Source organism: Cupressus sempervirens, chromosome 9 (genome assembly GCF_028749045.1).
Source record: "Cupressus sempervirens isolate cs-2001-9-10 chromosome 9, ASM2874904v1, whole genome shotgun sequence".
NCBI classification, from domain to species: Eukaryota; Viridiplantae; Streptophyta; class Pinopsida; order Cupressales; family Cupressaceae; genus Cupressus; species Cupressus sempervirens.
Window position 1 is genome coordinate 451,056,161 of NC_143126.1, and position 21,531 is coordinate 451,077,691.

General features: G+C 28.5%; 1 protein-coding gene across 1 annotated transcript; it reads left to right on the forward strand.

The window, feature by feature from the left end:
• The first annotated feature begins 254 nt into the window (after positions 1-254).
• On the forward strand, positions 255-2,450 carry LOC149539258 (xyloglucan endotransglucosylase/hydrolase protein 31-like). The gene is made up of 4 exons (XM_089799168.1): positions 255-508; positions 694-794; positions 1,583-1,803; positions 1,917-2,450. Exons 1-4 carry the CDS (start codon positions 277-279, stop codon positions 2,290-2,292), a joined length of 930 nt encoding a protein of 309 aa, XP_089655294.1. The 5' UTR covers positions 255-276; the 3' UTR covers positions 2,293-2,450.
• The last annotated feature ends 19,081 nt before the right edge of the window (positions 2,451-21,531 follow it).

The window sequence follows — 21,531 nt, forward strand, 5'->3', positions numbered from 1 at the left end:
GTACAGTTTCGCGTAATTTTCACACGGCTTCAAATGATAACAATTGAAATGCAAGCAAGCCTTGAATCAAAAAAAATGGGGAACAGCCTGCATTTCAGTATGACTTTTTATACATTTTCTAGCTTGCCCTACACACAAAATTGATGCTACTTTTGAATTGAATACATAATCGTCTGAGGGTTGATTAAATTGTACTCAGCAACTGTATTATAAATACCCACATTACTAGTGGCTATCATGCAAACATATTTTCTAATTATATAGTAGAGCTTCGAAATGGCTTTCTCTCTCATGTCAGCCTTATTGATCTTTATGCTTAACATGGGTACTGATCATTACATGCATGTTTTAGCTGATGACAGTATTCTTCAAGATCCAACAGTTCCTCTGATGAAGTATTTGAGAGTTTCAAAGTTTAATGAAGAATATGCTAATCTCTGGGGTGGTCAACACCAAACTGTTTCTCCAGATGAATACTCTGTTACACTCGCATTAGATAATTCTTCTGGTAAGATTCTATTAGAGATCGTATAGATACTTATGATGTATGTTTCTGAGTGCTAAATAATCAAAATTGACTATTTTTTTCAAGATTGATTTGTTCCTTAATCTATTATGTTTAAGAACTACCATGCTTTTGTGATTAAGAAAAAAGATTATATATGAATTGAATTGAATGATGGGTGATTGTAGGTAGTGGATTCAAGTCTAAAGAGGCTTACATGTATGGCTTCTTCAATGCTGCTGTTAAGCTGCAGGCAGGGTATACTGCAGGGATCATCACTTCATTCTATGTATGTACTGATGAACTTGGATGCAATTATTAAGTGGGTTATTTGTGGGTACAAGAGATCTTGAGAATTATTAATATTCAGATTGATATTAAATGTTTGATTCAAGAGATCGATTGTCTAATGTTTTAGATCATATTAAGTGGTCTAGCATTAGTATAATCGATTGTGTGATATGAAACTTCTGTTTAAAAGTAGTTTGATTAGATGCCATAATCTAGGTGATAGATAACAGGTGGGTGGGGATTATGTGCGAAGTGAGTGTGATTTGAGATGTGTTATTTGGGGAAGTGAGTGTGATTTTAGATGTGCTACTTAAACAAGTAGAATATAGAATTGATTATCTCGATGATGAAATATTGAGTGTGATCTAAGTTGTCCACTAGGAATATATAGTGTGAAGCAATCTTCTAAGTAAGACCCAAGATTTCAGACGAACATTTAATGTATTATTTAAGACAACTTTTAGAAAACATATATCATTGACTATTGTGATAATAGAAATATGGTTTAAAAAATCCACAATTGATTTTAAAAGTTCAATATAGTAAAAAAAAATTGATGCCAACTAAAAGATCAGCATAGATTCCATGTACATTATGATCGACGTCCCAGTTTTTTTATAAATGAACCAATCCCCACTTCTATCATATAAACTTTTCTTACACAACATATTATGGTACGCTTGACAAACAAGTTTACTTTAAAGCATTCAGCTATATATTTCTCTTCTTTTAATCTGAATAAGTTCTTAATACAAATTCTGGGTGTGTTTCCAATGTGATGATCAGCTTTCCAACAGCCAAGTTTATGAAGGATGGCACGATGAAGTAGACATAGAGTTCTTGGGAACAATACCAGAAGAACCATACAAATTGCAGACAAATGTTTATGGCAATGGTACAGGAGATGAACCCCATCTCATTGGCAGAGAACAACAATTTCATCTCTGGTTCGACCCAACTCAAGATTTCCACAACTACAGCATTCTCTGGACACCTTCTCAAATCCTGTAAATTTCTTTCTAATTTTCCTTCATAAACATCTCACAACACATGATTACAATAGATTTTCAAGCTAATATCCTACAGCTTATAACTTATTGTTGTTTTGTTTTGGTTACAGATTTTTGGTGGATGGAATTCCCATAAGGACATTTCCAAAGACAAAGAGCCTTGGAGTGGTATACCCATCAAAGCCAATGTCAGTGTATGCAACCATTTGGGATGCATCTGCATGGGCCACAGATGGAGGGATATATAAGGCCAATTATACCTATGAGCCATTTCTCTCCACTTACACCAACTTCCAAATAGTTGGGTGCCATGAGAAGGATAACTATTGTTCCAAAGTGCTCTTAGATGGCTGTTTGGTTTCCCCTCATCTCAGCAAGCAGCAAGTTGTTGATCTGCAATATGTGAGGAAGAATTATATGACATATGACTACTGCCAAGATTTCCAACGATACCCCAAAGGCTCCATGCCTGAGTGCCCACCATAATAGTTGTTCCTCCCCTAACTTGCCCTGAAGTATAGTGGAAGATGAACTGGCCACCATTTCTTTATGAGCTCTCTAGTTGGCCACTTTCACAATTGAAATTATTTATGATAGAAATCAAAATTATCCGAATAAAAATGTCAATATTCTTAAAATATAAATATTAGTATATTTGATTATAAATATAAGCACACTTTAATATATAGTTTGATATGAAATATCATAATTTTTAAGATTGGAAAATAAAAGAAATCTGATATATGATTGTAAAAAGTGCATGTTGAAAGAATTTACACTTTTAATTTGAATAAAAGATTGATTTTATTTATCAAGATAGAAATAATACAGTAATAGTTAACAATTGAAATGATTTATGATATAAATCAGAAATATCCTAATAAAAATTATATAGTACATATAGGAATAAAAATTATATAGCACACCAGACTTGTTTGTAATGCTCATAGACTAAAAATTATAAAGTAAATTTAAAAATAGATCATTGGTTAAGAGGAGAAATACAAAATTTTAGTATTGCCAAGATTCTTCTTCAACCATAACATCATCCATAAAGATCTCTTAAATAAGGTCTTCATCTTATCATAAACTACCATAAAATCTTTATTTTGAGCTTTACAATGAATGCTTTTAATCTTAGAAGTTAATGAATAAGTAGCTAGAGTGGCATAGAAAAAAAACTGAAACAAATTAATAAAAAACATCAAACTAATAAAATTTCCATCTAATTTTAAAAATATAATATTTAATAAAATTATAATGATAATCATAAATTTTTCAAGTTCAAATAGTAAGGGAATCCACCCTATAGAATGCATTGTAATTATTTGAGTGATACTAGGGTATGGGAGACATGGTTTTATAATTCTTTCTCTTCTTTATTTACTTTCATTGTTTTATTTGGATTGGATAGCAAGGAAAAATAAAAGACACGTCTCACAAAATGAATCTTATTAAACATGGCCCAAATTATTTTATTTATTTACATTCATTCAACGTATAGGAATATTGGACATGTTGCACAACACATCATGCATCAAAATGTAATATTTTTCAAGAATTATTCATCAAAAATTTGACATATTGACATCTCAAAAAATATAATAGAATTTGATATAGAAGAATAATGCATGGAATAATATTGGGGTCAACTGTTTTTTGGATTAATATGTGATTAAAATATAATTAACTTGCCTAAAGTATAATGTAAGATGAATTGGCCACAATTTCCTTATCATCTTAAGTTCAAATCTATTTCGTAGCTTTGATAATTGATTATTTATGATATAAATCATGGATATCGGAATAAAATTGTATAGCACACATGCTTGTTTGTAATGCTCATAGGAAAAAAATAAACATACTAAATGTATCTAGTCAACTTAACTATTATCCAAATAATACTCTATCTAATTAGCAAATGTTTAATTAACAAACTATTAGTCACTTTAATTTAAGAGTTATTTTATTTGAATATAAATACTAGAACACTTTAATATAATTTGACATAAAATATTATTTTAACAAAATCTTCTTTAAATGATAGTTGGTTTTAGCCATAAAAAATAAAAAACTAATTTTATCTATCATGAGAGAGAATTAACAACAAAAAACTCAAAAGAACATCCCTATATAAAAATAAAGTAAATAGGAAAACCATTGTTTGAGATGAGAAACCCAAAATATTAGTGACACCACAAGAAATCGAAGCTATGTAGAAAACAAAAGATTCATACATATTGCAAAAAGGATGGCCTTATTGACAAAAACAAACTTCAATTAATTCATTCTAAGCATTGCCAAGATTCTACTCTTAACCATAACAACATCCAGGCTAAAGATCCTAAATCCCTTAAACAAGGTCTCCATCTTAGTTTAAACCACCACAAAATCATTGTTTTGAGCCTTGTAATGAATGTTTTTAATCTTCAGAGTAAATGGATGGATACCTAGAGTCCCATTGAAAAAAAAACAATGAAAAAAAAACCAAAAAACTAGCAATATTTTCACCTATTTTAAATAACACAATATGGATTATAATGATGATGAGATATTTTTCTTTGAAATAGCAAGGGAATCCATCCTATGGAATAGGTTGTAATTTTTTAAGTGACATTGGGGTGGGGTATGGTAGACATGGTTTTATAATCGTTTCTCTTCTCTATTTACTTTTACTATTTTTTGGATTGTATTGCAAGAAAAAATGGAAGACATAGCTCAAAGATTGAACCTTTGTAAATATGACCCATGTAATGCCCCTCTAAACTTGACAAAGCATTAGTAGAGTTTAGGGTTGTAACAAGTACATTTGAAATATTTTAAAATATGATTACTTCTAGTACACCTTGTCTCCAACTAATGATACTCTACAATTCATCTTGACAAATACTTGCATAAGACTAAATGAATGTAGAACTATATATTGTATTCAATTAAATATGTTTTCTATTAAGGACTTTCAAATATTCTTAACAGAAAATGACATCTATTTACCTTCCAACCTTATGAAAGTATCTATAGGGTCTTGCAACTTGACTGCATAAATGAATCAATTAGATATAACATGTTTATAGTTTAGAAATATCTCTAATGCACATCCTTGCGATCCTCTTTGTATTTTTCTTATGATGTTTAGATCTTGTTTTGTATCAGACATTTGATTATGTTTTATATAATGCTTATGTGATTCCCAAACAATACTCTTAGGAGATTAAATTTATTATATAAATTTGTATTATGGATCACGTTTTATATGTTTCTTAGACTTCTAAATCAATATTATTCTTGTATGTATTATGTATTCTTTTAATTCATGATTATGATTTTATTTTTAAGCTACACATAGTTAACTCGTTATGTCTTGTGTGTGTGTGTGTGTGTGTGTGTGTGTGTGTGTGTGTACTCTACTTGGTGTATCTTCAAGATGAGGGGAGGTATTCATAATCACAAATAGGAGATCTAGACGATGTCAATATGTATATATGTATGTATGTGTGTATGTATGTATGTATGTATACATATATTGTAACACATACCCTTACTTGACTTTTTTTATTGTATTGTCAAATTCTTTTAGGTCAGTTTTCTGATTGTGTCTTATGATTGCTAGTACTTAGTCATAGTATTTGATTATATGTCATTTCATACTTAGTTGATTATATATTAAGTTACCTAGTTATTTCATGTATGCATGATTGTTCAATGATGATATATATGTTCATGTAGTGACTTTCAGTTATTTAAATGATGTTAGTTAGATGAATGATTTAATTTAATAGAAATTTTATAAAAAAATTTGATATTTAATTATATTTAATTAATTAAAAAATTAATTAAATAAAAGAATTAAATTTAAATTTTTTATTAAAGTTTTATTTTGACGTACTTATATTTATTTAATTTAATGATAATTATTTAGAAGTTTTATTTTAATAATAAACTCTAAATAATGTTATTAATTAAGTTAATAAATATATTATTAAAAATGTCTTGTGAATTACTTAAATAAATGAATAAAATTTAAAGATAAAGTTATGGTTCTAATTTTGACATATTTATAATTATTTAATTTAATAATAATTTATTTAAGAGTTTTATTTTAATTAATAAACTCTAAATAATATTATTAGTTAAATTAATAAATATGATATTAAAAATATCTCATAATTAATTAAAGTGAGAAAGAAAATTAATTTAATAAAGATATTTTAATTTAAATTGCTTAAAGTTGTTGCATGAAAATTGTATATAGAAAATTCAATATTTAAGTATATTTAATTTTCTCACTTTTATTAAACATGAAACATTTTTAATATCATATATTATTAATTTAACTACTAATATTATTTAGAGTTTATTAATAAAACTCCTAAATAAATTATTATTAAATTAAATAATTATAAAAATGCCAAAATGAGAACTATAACTTTATCTTTAAATTTTATTCTTTTATTTAATTAAATTCACAAATATTTTTAATAATATATTCATTAACTTAATTAATAACATTATTTATAGTTTATTATTTAAAATAAAACTCTTAAATAATTATCATTACATTAAATAAATTTAACTATGCCACAATTAGAACTATAACTTTATCTTTAAATTCTTGCATACACTTTATGCAATTTAATAAAAATAAACTTTATAAATTTTATGTTTTCTTTCTCAAGCTAATTATGAAACATTTTAATAATATATTTATTAATTTAAGTAATAATATTATTTAGAGTTTATTATTAAAATAAAACTCCTAAATAATAATTATTAAATTAAATACATATAAATACGTCAAAAATAGAACTTTAATAAAATCTTTAAATTTAATTCTTTTATTTAATTAATTTCTCAATTAATTAAATATGATTAACTATCAATTTTTTTAATAAAATTTCCATTAAATTATCTTTTAATTTGATTTAATTATAATGGAAAATCACAATAGACCCACAAAACTAAATACGACAACTCAACTAAAGACACCCAAATAAGAACAACATAATGTTAGCATTAATAATCAAAGGCATACTATCTTAAAGCATAATCATAAGAAAGTATGTTTGAAATCCAACTCACAAGTTTTGCCTTTTCTAAGTTTCAAGTATCAAGTCTAAAGTTTCAAGTGTTCAAGTTTGAAGTTTCCAAGTGTTAAAGTTGCAAAAGATACATAACACTATTTACATTTCATTTCATTTTGAAGTTTAAGTTTGTAAAAGATACATATAACAGTTCAAGTTTCGATTTCGATTAACTAGCTCAAATGTTCAAGTTTGTAATAAATACATATCATAGTTTAGGTTTTGCACGAGTTCTTAAAATAAGCTTTTGTTTGACATTGTAGATAGTACTGTTTGACTTTTAGTTACCTAGTCATTGTAGTGGGCTTCCAGAAGTAAGCCTAAGTGTAGGGGGAGTGGATGTAATGCCTACCCCTAGTTTAGTTTATCTTTCTTGTAGGCTTCTAGGAGTAAGCCTAATTCTAGGGGGAGTGGATGCAATGCCTACCCATACTTGACTTTTCTGATTGTATTGTCAGATTCTTTTAGGCCAGTTTTTTGATTGTGTTTTATGATTGTCAGTACTTAGTCACCATATATGATTGTATGTCATTTCATACTTAGTTGATTATATATTAAGTTACCTAGTTATTTCATGTATGCATGATTGTTCGATAATGATATATATGTTCATGTAGTGACTTTTAGCTATTTAATGATGTTTGTTAGATGAATGATTTAATTTAATGGAAATTTTATAAAGAAATTTGATATTTAATTATATTTAATTAATTGAAAAATTAATTAAATAAAAGAATTAAAATTAAAGATTTTATTAAAGTGCCAATAGTGGCGTGTTGTGATGGTTAAGTTGTTGAGCTGTTATCCTTGCCATCAAGGTTCGAATCTAATGGGGATCAGGTCCCCAATTTGTGGCCTCACTGGTTCATAGCTCCAGGTCAAAGCATTAACCCCTCTTAAAAAAAGAAGATTTTATTAAAATTCTATTTTGACATATTTATATTTATTTAATTTAATGATAATTATTTAGGAGTTTTATTTTAATAATAAACTCTAAATAATGTTATTAATTAAGTTAATAAATATATTAGGCAAGAGCCTACAACACAATGGTAAATTGTGGGCCTCTTAATTGGGAGGTCTTGGGTTCGAATCTACTGAAGCTTAAATAATAATTAATCACAACAAATAATAATAATTAACCTTGGCTTCGGCCTCTTATCGATAAAAAAATAAAATTTAATAAATATATTATTAAAAATGTCTCGTGAATTACTTAAATAAATGAATAAAATTTAAAGATAAAGTTATAGTTCTAATTTTGGCATATTTATAATTATTTAATTTAATAAAATTTTATTTAGGAGTTTTATTTTAATTAATAAATTCTAAATAATATTATTAGTTAAATTAATAAATATGATATAAAAAAGTCTCGTGATTAATTAAAGTGAGAAAGATAATTAATTTAATAAAATTATTTTAATTTAAATTACTTAAAATTTTTGCATGAAAATTGTATATAGAAAATTCAATATTTAATTATATTTAATTAATTGAAAAATTAATTAAATAAAATAATTAAATTTAAAAGATTAAATTAAAGTTCTAATTTTAGCATACTTATATTTATTTAATTTAATAATAATTATTTAAGAATTTTATTTTAATAATAAAATCTAAATAATATTATTAGTTGAGTAATAAATATTATTTGATTAAAAAGAAAATATTAAAATATGTGAATATTTGATTAATTAAAAACTAATTAAATTTATGCTTTAAATAAAAAGTCTAAAATTAGAAGTCTAAATTAGAGGTCTAAATTTAGAAAATTAGTTAAAGAAAGATTAGAATATGACGTTATTTAATTAATTAGAAATTAATTAAATATGTACCTCAGTTTAAAATATTTATTTTACTAGTCTAATTTAAGAAGTTGGATAAAAATAGAATTAAAAGATTAAAGATTTAATATTGTTTTATTATGATTATTTAATTAATAATTATTAAATTAGAGTTGCATTTAAATAATGAGCTTTAATTATTCTTATCAATTTAAATAATAAACTATGCTTTAAATAGTGCTTACACTAATTAATAAGTGGAGGAAAAGAAAATATAAAAAGAATATTTTAATTAAAAAGTTCTTTAAATGTGCATGAAAGAATTAAATTTAAAAGATTTGATTAAAGTTCTAATTTAGGCGTCTTTATATTTATTTAATTTAATAATAATTGATTTAGGAGTTTTATTTTTAATAAACTCTAAATAATATTATTAGTTAAATTAATAAATATTATATTAAAAATGTTGCATGATTTAATAAGAGAGAGAAAGCTTTAATTTAATAAAGTTTATTTTAATTTAAATTGCATAAAGTGTGTGCATAAAAATTAAAATATAGTAATTAAAGACAAAGGGTTTCACATGATTGCATGATCAAAGCCTTGATTTAGGGGAAAAACTCTTTATTAAGGAAATTAGAGCTCATTTCTAGATACGTAGGGTTTGGAGGAGCCAATTTGTGAAAAAAGGGTTTTCGAAAGAAAAAGATGATTCTTGCGTGTTTGTGTGTTCATTATTTTAGCATCAGATCCAAGTAGGATCTTGTGGGTTTGTGCGTGATTGCTCGTTCTTCAAATTCATGTCTTCTTTGTGTCTATTGTGTTTCCGATTTCAGAATTTCTTTAGGTTGAAACTCTTGTTTGACAAAATTGATTTCCATTATAGAATTGTCTATGATTTAATCTGAAAACCTTTAGTAAATATTGAACTTTACGATTTTCAAAACCTAATGAATTATGAAATTCACTTTTATACATGTGCTTTATGTGACGTGTGATTTATTAGTGTTTGGGTTTGTCTTAGTTTTGGTTAGTCAGGATGTTTACTAGAGGCTCAGGAGTTCTATTTTGTGATGTCATGATGATGTCTTGATCTTGATCTTTTATACTCAACCATGGTAATGTGTCTGATATGCTCTATAAGATGTTTTGATGCATTGATTGTTATTACTTTCTAGTGTTCTTGTGTGAAATTGAGGTGAATGGTGTGACCTATTTGATATAACCTTTGAGTCTTTGATTAGTTGTATTTGGATTGCTTTCAAGTCGCTTTTATAGGAATGAGGTGTTTGTATGATTTGTTCTTGGTGATATCATGTTATGACATGGATTGGTTTATGTAATTTTGGGATCAGTCCTGTTAGGATGATCTTATTGGTAGAATCTATTATTATGATCAATATTTTTCAATACTTGTCAGTTGCTTGTTTAAGAATTGATGTATGGCATGTGGTCTTTTGTGATCTTTTGATTTTACTAAGCTTAGGGTAGGTTATCTATATGTCATGTTGGGAAGTGGCTTGAAATGGAGTTCGGGGCCCAAAATGGCTGCCAGGTTAACCCATTGTAGGCTATTTAATAAGTGATAACATTTCATTAAATGGGTTTAAAATGAATTAAGAAGATATTGGTACCACATAAAGTCACTAAGGGGCCGAAGGATTAAAAGACTAGCCGGGTAACCTTAGAGTTGACTCATTAGTATGCCTTATCAGTACGAAAGGATACTAGTGCCACATAGAGTCACTAGGGGGCCACATGATTAAAAGACTAGTTGGGTAACCCTAGAGTTGGTTTTTGTGATGACACCTACCCACTTTCATAGTAGATTTCCTACGTGTTTGTGTTGCCTCTAGGATTAGTTGATACTTGTGTCTTGGTACCCTTTGAGATAGTTTGCTTTCAGGTGATTCCTTGAACCTAGATGTTGGTTTCTGACTTTTGAGTTTTTTATCCTACTTGAGACTTGAGGCTATCTCCTCAGTGTAGTGGGAGTGGGCCTTTTTGGGTTCCACGAGGTCGGGTGGTAGTGCTTTTTCTTATACCATTGAGATCCAATTGTCTGATGCCACTACTAGATGTGTTTGTGCAGATGTTCCTTTCTATTTGTTCTTGTATTTCTATGATGGATGGTTCTACTATTGTATTGTATTTGATTTCATAAGATCTTAAGAGATGTAATTTATTTCATGATGTATATTTTTTTTAGCCTTTCATACCCTGTGACCTGTACAGTGGATGATTATGCATTCTGTTTATTGCCAAGTGGCATCATATATAATTGTATATTATTTAAACGGATTCATACTGGTATATTATTACTTGATGTGGATTTATTATATATTAGATTTATTAGTAATTAAACTTAAATGTGATTCAACATCATGGGACCCTTAAGAATTGTAATCTGTTTTATGGTATGTGTTTATGTGAATGTTAATTGCTTCCGCTATGCTATAACTGTTCTTGTTAAGTTATTATCTTTAACGTTTTTATTTTTAAAAAAAATGTCTGAACAATTTAGTAAAACTTTAGGTTAACTTCTTTTGGGTCACATGGCAGGGCATTACATCTGGTATTAGAGCCCGAGTTTCTACATTGGGAGCTTTGAGTATATTGGAATGCCACTAGCTGTTAACTAGTTGAACTAAAGAAAAACCTAAACTATGATATGTATTTATTACAAACTTGAACACTTGAACTAGTTAATCGAAATCAAAACTTGAACTATTATATGTATCTTTTACAAACTTAAACTTCAAATTGAAATGAAATGTAAACAATGTTATATATCTTTTGCAACTTTAACACTTGGAAACTTCAAACTTGAACACTTGAAACTTTAGGCTTGATACTTGAAACATAGAAAGAGGCAAAACTTGTGAGTTGAATTTCAAACATAGTTTCTTATGATTATGCTTTAAGATAGTATGCCTTTGATTGTTTTTATGAACATTATGTTGTTCTTGTTTGGGTGTCTTCAGTTGAGTTGTCGTATTTGGTTTTGTGGGTCTATTGTGATTTTTTGTTATAATTAAATCAAATTAAAAGATAATTTGATGATTTAATTTAATGAAAATTTTATAAAGAAATTCAATATTTAATCATATTTAATTAATTGAAAAATTAATTAAATAAAAGAATTAAATTTAAAGATTTTATTAAAGTTCTATTTTTGATGTATTTATATTTATTTTATTTAATAATTATTATTTAGGGGTTTTATTTTAATAATAAACTCTAAATAATATTATTACTTAAATTAATAAATATATTATTAAAATGTCTAGTAATTAACTTGAGAAAGAAAACATAAAGTTTATTTTTATTAAATTGCATAAAGCACATGCAAGAAATTTAAAGATAAAGTTATAGTTCTAATTGTGGCATAGTTATATTTATTTAATTTAATGATAATTATTTAGGAGTTTTATTTTAAATGATAAACTCTAAATAATGTTATTAATTAAGTTAATCAATATATTATTAAAATATCTGTGAATTTAATTAAATAAAAGAATAAAATTTAAAGATAAAGTTATAGTTCTAATTTTGGCATATTTATAATTATTTAATTTAATAATAATTTATTTAGGAGTTTTATTAATAAATTCTAAATAATATTATTAGTTAAATTAATAAATATGGTACTTAAAATAAAAAAAATTAATGCAAAAGTGGGCTAGCACTAAATATATTTATTAATAAAATTGGTTCAAAAAGCTCAACCAGGAAAGAACCAGAAAGAAAACCTGGAATTGTCGCTTATATACAAATTTACATAAAGATATTTGTTGATATTTACAATAGATATTATATCGACAAAATCGAAGCTCATTAAACTATACCATTTTCTAAATTGTACCCACATGAGCCACTTCAAAAACCTCAAGATATTACAACATTAGAGGTAATCAAATTAGACCAAAAATATTTACATTCAACCTATAGTAATCACTCCTCCAAATTAGCACGATCATCTTCAATGGTACCAGTAACATTTGCAAATTCAGGACCCCAACTGGAAGGTTGTGGCAAAGGCTCACAAACATCCCAACCATAACCTAAACCCTCTTCTTGATGTGGCTGAACAGAAACCATCAAATTTGCATCAATATTACTAGTGTTTTGACTTTGTAATACCCCAATCGCACTCCGAGACCCAATCTCAGGCTTACCATCTTGAGGAAAAAAATAGGGTTGTTCCTTTCCAACATGAATTGATACACTTTCATGGCCTAACACCCGAGAATTGAAACCAACATTAACACTAGAAGTAATTGCCCTGCAGATTGAGGGCAAATTTATGCAAAACATTACCTCCAAGGCAGCATCATCGATATGCAAGGGCAAGACTTCTTCGTGTAGACTCAACTCAATTCTAATATAGTAATTCTTTGACATTATTGACCTGTGAAATTGATTACAGGTATCGCATTTGAAACCAATGTCTTCCATTCTTGTCATATTGAAGAATACCAGTCGAATGCAAAAACCAAAATGATAGTTTTGAATGCAAACATCTCCACCTTCTGTGAACTGCAATACATGTAGGATTTGATATGTGCCAAAAATTTGAAATACTCAGCTCCATGTGATTAACAGAACTTTTCGTATGCCACTTAGCACATAATAATTAGTCCACACATTTTGAAACACACCAATCAACCAATTAATGATTATATTGTACTATTACCAATCATATTATAATAGGGTCGCTGATGATTATAAAGGATTGGTGTTGAATGTATATAATGAACAAAAACTACCTTTATGAAATGTACTTTATGAGCATGATAAACATCTTTCAGATGCAATCAATGAATGTAATGGTTCAAATTATTCAATATATGAGTTGGGTTGATGTGTATTAACAATGACACCATCACACCCAAGGTTAGATATGAAATCCGCCACTTTATTTCCTTCTCGCAAGTGCCAAATTTTCTTGAAGATATATTACAAATGCCACAAATAGGATTTTTGTTTGATGCAACTGTTAATAACCATTTGGAAATCACCTTCGATAAGGACTCTGTGAAAATTACTTGTTTTAACCAGTACTAGGCTCGCCAAGAGAGCTTGTGTTTCTGCTGAATTATTAGTCCCATTTGGTAGTGGGGAGGATGTAATTGTGAGAACTATACCTTTTATATCTTTGACACATGCCCTAAGACCTAATTTACCCAAATTTCCTCTAGAAATGCCATCAAAATTAAGTTTCACTATACTTGACTTAGGAGGTAGCCATTGCACAACTGCTCTATCTATCTTGGAATGTTGATTTTTGCTAATTCCACTCCCCCATGGAATAAGAAGAGATTTCCACTCTCGAATGATGAAACTATCCCGAACTAAGATTATAGGATTGATTTTGCATCTGAAAAGGCCTGCATTAGTGACTTTTGATATAGACTTTTCAATGCCTTGTAACAATATTTCTATCTCTACAAACTAATTTCTAAATATCCTCTTGTTCCTCTCCCACCAAATAGCCCAAATAACCAAGGTTGGAGTACATATCCAAATTCTTGCAAATAAAGCTTTCGAAAAAAGAAGCGGCCAAGACTGAAAAATCTCCAAAAGGTTATTTTGAAGAGGAGTATAATAATGAAGTTTTCTAAGAACAAAAACCCAACAATCATATGTGAAAGAGTAGGTGACAAACAAGTGATCCACCGATTCATATTCTTCATTACACAAGACACATTTAAATGGAGGAGCAATATTCAACTTAGTCAATCTATCACTTGTAAGAATTTTGTGTTTAAGTGCAAGCCACACAAAACATCCATCTTTTGGAAGAACATGGTTCCAACAAAATTTATAAGCTCTAGATGGATTCTTCTATGCAGCCATTCTCTGTAACAACTTATACCCCTCTTTGATTGAGTAACAACCATCTTTAGCTAGAGCCCAAAACAATCTATCTTCCCCATCTGAAATGTAAACAAGTCTCTTGTCTAAATAGTCCCTACACATCTATTTCTCTTGAATAGACAAAGGAAAGGGATCCAGATCTTTCCAAGTGACTTTCCTAGAATAGGGACATATTTTATCTATAAAATCTATGACTTTGTTACCCCAAACTGATTCTGAAATGTTCATTATGTTCTAAGAAAATTGTGAAGTATGAAGAGGTGGAAATCCATTACATGAGTCCCTCCAAAATTTGACTCTAGCTCCCTTATTCAACTCCCATGAAATATATTTAAGAACAATATCTCTAGAAGAGATCATAAAATCCCAAATCACAGAGCCTTTAGGGGGATTAAGAATTGAAAAAATTCTTGTGGGGTCATTATTATCTAAATACTTTTGTTGCATTATCTGACACCATGTTGATTTAGGTTTAGTGTACATCTACCAAATGAGTTTCCCACCAAAAGCTGCATTTCTCTTAGTCAAATAATGAATAACTGCTCCACCAATGGCTGGAATATGAGCCATGTCATGAAGTGATACAAGCCAAATTTTTTTATCCCCATTCATATTTCCTGCCCAAAGGAAACCTCTAATCAAGCTTTGGATTTGTGTTAAGATTGATACCAGCACTTTAAGGATTGCAATATAGTAATTTGGGATTGCTGAAAGTACCAATTTTATAAGCAGAATTCTTCCTGCTAAAGAAAGCCATTTGGCTTTCCAAGCTACCACTCTAGACTTAATTCTTTGAATAACCGAGTTCCAGTAGCTTGTCTTATTTGATCCCATGAAAAATGGAATTCCAAGATATGTTGATGGAGGAAAGTCCTCTGAAAATCCCAAAATTTTAACAATTCTGTCTGATATCATTTGTTTGTGTAGAAAAGAAATATTTTTGACTTATTTGAATTGATTTTATTCCTTGCGACATCTTAATACAACTCCAAAATCTTCTTTATTTGTCTAGCTTCTAACACTTGTGATATACCAAACAAGAGTGTATCATCTACAAATAAAGATTGTGTAATGGAAATAGATGTACCAGTAATGCTTGCTCCCTTCCATTTTCCTAAGAGATGATAGTGCCTAATGGTTCTACTAAAGGCTTCAGCCATGATGATAAACAAAGCTAGAGAAAGGGGATTTCCTTGCCTAATTCCTTGAGTAGAAGAGAAGAAACCAGAAGCTGTCCCATTAACAATGACTGAAAACCAAGCCCCAGAGATACATGCTCTTATCCATTTACACCATTGATTTGAAAAACCCATGTACTGAAGGACTTGAAGAAGAAATGACCAAAAAACTCTGTCATAGGCTTTCATCATATCTAGCTTGATTACGAAAGAAGGAGAGTGATTGGTACTTATAGAATGAAGAATTTCATGAGCAACCATTGCTTCCTCCATAGTTTCCCTACTAGGAACAAAACCCCCCTACTCTAATGAAATTAGCTTTGGAAGAAGATACTAAAGATGGGAGTATATTACCTTCATTATAATCTTATATGTAAGATTACAAAGAGAGATAGGCCTAAAATCAGCAAATGTTTTGGGCTCTTTCAACTTAGGAACAATTGCAATGTTGGTGGTATTAAAATACTTGAGCATTGATTTGCACTTCCTAGACTCTTCCACTACTGCCAAAAGATCAAAGCCAATAAAATCCCAGCTGCATTGGAAAAATAGCACTGAGAATCCATCAAGACTTGGAGCTTTGTCCAAAGGGAATGAAAAGACAACCTTTTGAAGTTCTTGAAACAAGATCAGTTTCATAAGCATATTATTATCTTCCGGAGACAACAATTTTGGAAAGGTTTCAAGAAGATCTGCCACTTGTGAAGGGGAAGGTGCTAGATATTCAGCCGGTGCAAGAAGATTCTTTAAAAACCTAACACCTTCCTCTCTAATATGTTGCGAATTTGTTAAGACATTACTTGTTACTGAATTCTTAATATTAAAGATTATTTTGGCTGCTCTTTTTTGTTGTGTTGAAGCATGAAAATATTTAGTATTCCTATCCCCTTGTTGAAGCCATAACTCCCTAGACATTTGATGCCAATATTCCTCTTCTCTTTCACACAACTCTTCCCACTCATTCTGAAGATTTTTTTGTTTAATATATGTATCATTTGTCATCCCATTTTGAATGATATCAGTGTGAATATCCTCCAATTGTACCTTGACAATCTCTTTTTGTTTGAAGACATTTTTGAAGATATCCTGATCCATTGTTTAATGTGTTTTTTAATATGTTTCATCTTCATTGCAAACTGATGCATCTTATAACCCAGGACAAAAGGTGCACTAACCCACGATTTCTTAAGATGCTGGAGAAAATGAGGATGACAAAGCCACATACGTTCAAATTTGAACAAGGATTTACCCTGATAATGCTTGATATCAGTAGCTCGAGTAATTGATAAGGTGATGGGGTAGTGGTCTGATTCTGGCTATGATAAAATATCTGAACTAATTTGAAATTGCTGCAATTTCCATTCTTGAGACAACAAGAATCTATCAAGTTGAACAACAATTTATTGCAAAACCATCTCTCCTATTTGACCAAGTATACTTTCCTTGAGTTGGAGGAATATCCATAAGCCCATTATTGTCAACAAAACTGAAAGTTGTTGCATGAAAATTGTATATAGGAAATTTAATATTTAATTTTATTTAATTAATTGAAAAATTAATTAAATAAAAGAATTAAATTTAAAAGATTAAATTAAAGTTCTAATTTTATCATATTTATATTTATTTAATTTAATAGTTATTATTTAAGAGTTTTATTTTAATAATAAACTCTAAATAATATTATTAGTTGAGTAATAAATATGATTTGATTAAAAAGAAAATATGTAAATATGTAAATATTTGATTGCTTTAAATAAAAAGTCTAAATCAGAGCTCTAAATTTAGAAAATTGTTAAAGAAATATTAGAATATGATGTTATTTAATTAATTAGAAATTAATTAAATATGTAGTTCAGTTTAAAATATTTACGTTAAAAGTCTAATTTAAGAAGTTGGATAAAAATAGAATTAAAAGATTAAAAGACTAAAGATTTAATATTGTTTTATTATGATTATTTAATTATTAATTATTAAATTAGAGTTGCATTTAAATAATGAGCTTTAATTATTCTTATTAATTTAAATAATAAACTATGCTTTAAATAGTGCTTACATTAATTAATAAGGGGAGGAAAATAAAATATAAAATAATATTTTAATTAAAAAGTTCAAAGGAATTAAATTTAAAAGATTTGATTAAAGTTCTAATTTAGGCGTATTTATATTTATTTAATTTAATAATAATTTATTTAGGAGTTTTATTTTTAATAAACTCTAAATAATATTATTAGTTAAATTAATAAATGTTATATTAAAACCACCGCATGCTTTACTAAGGGAGAGAAAGCTTTAATTTAATAAAGTTTATTTTAATTAAATTGCATAAGGTGTGTGCATGAAAATTAAAATATAGTAATTAAAGATAAAGGGATTTCGCATGATTACATGAACAAAGCCTTGATTTGGGGGAAAAACTCTTTATCAAGGAAATTAGAGCTCATTTTTAGATACATAGGTTTAGAGGAGCCAATTTTCGAAAAGAGGGTTTTCAAAGGAAAATGAAGATTCTTGCATGTTTGTGCGTTCATTGTTTTAGCATCAAATCTAAGTAGGATCTTGTAGGTTTTTGCAATAGTTACTCATTCTTTGAATTCATGTCTTCTTCAAGTTTTTTGTGTTTCTATTTTCAAAAGTTCTCTAGGTTGAAACTCTTGTTTGAGAAAAATGATTTCCATTATAGAATTGTCTATGATTTAATCTGAAAACTTTCAGTAAATATTGGACGTTAGGGTTTTCAAAACCTAATGAATTATGAAATTCACTTTTGTATGTGCTTTATGTGACATGTGATTTAGTAGTGTTGGGGTTTTTGGGTTGGTCTTAGCTTTGGCCAATCAAGATGTTTACTAGAGGCTTGAGAGTTTTGTTTTGTGATGCCATGATGATGTTTTGATCTTGATTTTTTTATACCTAACCATTGTAATGTGTCTTCTATACTCTATGAGGTGTTTTGATTTATTGATTTTTATTGCTTTCCAGTGTTCTTGTGTGAAACTGAGGTGAATGGAGTGACCTAGCTGATATAACCTTTGAGCCTTCTATCAGTTGTATTTGGATTGCTTTCTAGTCACTTTTATAGGACTTAGGTGTTTGTATGACTTGTTCTTGGTGATTTCATATTATGACATGGATTGGTTTATGTATACTTGATTTAGGGATCAGTCCTGTTAGGATGATTTTATTGGTGGAATCGATGATTGTGATCATTTTTTTTCAATACTTGTCAGTTGATTGTTTAAGAACTGATGTATGGTATGTGGTCTTTTGTGATCTTTTGATTTTACTGAGCTTAGGGTAGGTTATCTATATGTCATGTCAGCAAGTGGCTTGAAATGGAGGTCGGGGCCCAAAGTGGCTGCTAGGGTAACCCATTGTAGGTTATTTAATAAGTGATAACATTTCATTAAATGAGTTTAAAATGAATTAACAAGATATTGGTACCACAAAAATTCACTAAGGGGCTAGAGGATTAAAAGACTAGCCGAGTTACCTTAGAGTTGACTTGTTAGTATACCTTGTCAATACGAAAGGATACTAATGCCACATAGAGTCACTAGGGGAATCAGAAGATTAAAAGACTAGCTAGGTAACCCTAGAGTTGGTTTGTGCGATGACACTTTCCCACTTGCATAGTAGATTTCCTACGTGCCTATGTTGCCTCTAGGATTAGTTGATACTTGTGTCTTGGTACCCTTTGAGATAGTTTGCTTTTAGGTGATTCCTTGAACCTAGATGTTGGTTTTTGACTTTTGAGTTTGTTATCCTGTTTGGGACTTGAGACTATCTCCTCAGTGTGGTGGGAGTGGGCCTTTTTGGGTTCCACAAGGTCAGGTGGTAGTGTTTTTTCTTATACCATTGAGATCCGTCCGTCAGATGTCGTTGTTGGATGTGTTTGTGGAGATGTTCCTTTCTATCTGCTCTTGTATTTCTATGATGGATGGTTGTACTATTGTATTGTATTTGATTTCATAAGGTTTTAAGAGATGATGTAATTTATTTCATGATGAATATAATTTCAACCTTTCATACCCTATGACCTATACAGTGGATGATTGTGCATTTTGTTTATTTCCAAGTGGCATCATATATAATTATCAATTATTTAAATGGATTCATACTAGTATATTATCATTTTTTGTGGATTTATTATATATTAGATTTATTATTAATTAAACTTAAATATGATTCAACATCATGGGACCCTTAAGAATTGTAATCTATTTTATGGTATGTGTTTATGTGAATGTTAATTGCTTTTGCTATGTTATAACTGTTGTTAATTTGTTTATCTTAACCTTTAAAAAAAAGTTTAACAAACTTAGTAAAACTTTAGGTTAACTTCTTTTGGGCCACATGGCAAGGCATTACACATACATACATACATACATACATACATACATACATACATATATATATATATATATATATATATATATATACGTACATGTATATATATATATACATATGTACGTATATATATGTATATGTACACACACACATATATATGTATACATGTACATAAGTGTATGTATATATATATATATATATATATATATATATATATATATATATATATATATATATATATATATATATATATATATATATATATATATATATATATATATATATATATATATATATATATATATATATACATACATACATACATACATATGTATGTATGTATGTATGTATGTATATATATATGTATTTATGTATATATGTATATAAATATGTGTGTGTACATGTATTGTAATAATGTTGGACGATGATGCAAGTGCGTGCAAGTTCCAGGGATTGACTCCACTTGAATACACAGTTCTGAGTGTGCCTTAAAATCCTTGAACTAGTTGTTGTTAAAAGGGATATGGTACCATGATCCATATAGGCATTCTTGTATCCTTATAAATCTAATAGGAAGTCAAACACCTAGTTTGGGGATTATTATTTTATCAATTATTTTGATGGTTTGATCAGTGGATGCTAATGTTTAGAATTATGTGTTCATAATCTAGATTTTTGAATTTTCATGTGAATTGCCTATGATATATGTTTATTATATTTATATGACCATATATGGGCTCACACATATATGTTTGTATAAATATACATAATGTTATAATTAATACAGCTAATTATTTATGTATGTTGTAAATTATATGTGAGTGATTAATTAATACAATTAGATAATAAAAAGAATTTAATCAAATATAAAAAATAAAGAAATTAAAATGGGTAAAATAAAAGAATAAGTATTTAAAAGAGGAGTAATTTCCCTACATACAAAGGATGGTTATAACCTGTATTCAAGAGAAAAATTGATGAAGGGCCACACCACCCTTACAAATGCACAACCAAAATCACAAGAAGATGGAGATAGAGAGATGACACAAATGCTTCATAAAGCATCCATTATACTTGCAATTCATTGCAATATTCTCGAAATGGAAAAACTCCAAACTCTTATAATATAAGAGAGATTTTCTCACTAAGAGCTTCTACAAGTAGAGCCTATCCTTCAAGAGGTTATACTCGAAGAGCTTCCAACTACAAGAGCTCACACCTTGAGAGCTTCCTTACAAGAGATTACATTCGAAGAGCTTTTACTTGAAGAGCTACACCTTGAGAGCTTCTATTTGAAGAGCTTCACTACAAGAGCTTACACTTGAAGAGCTTGATTACAAATGAACATAAGCCTTTCTTAAATAGGCACTTACCACCCAATGCATGATTTATCCACAACATTCTAGAATATTCACAACCTTCTACAATATCCACAACTTTCTAGAATTTTCA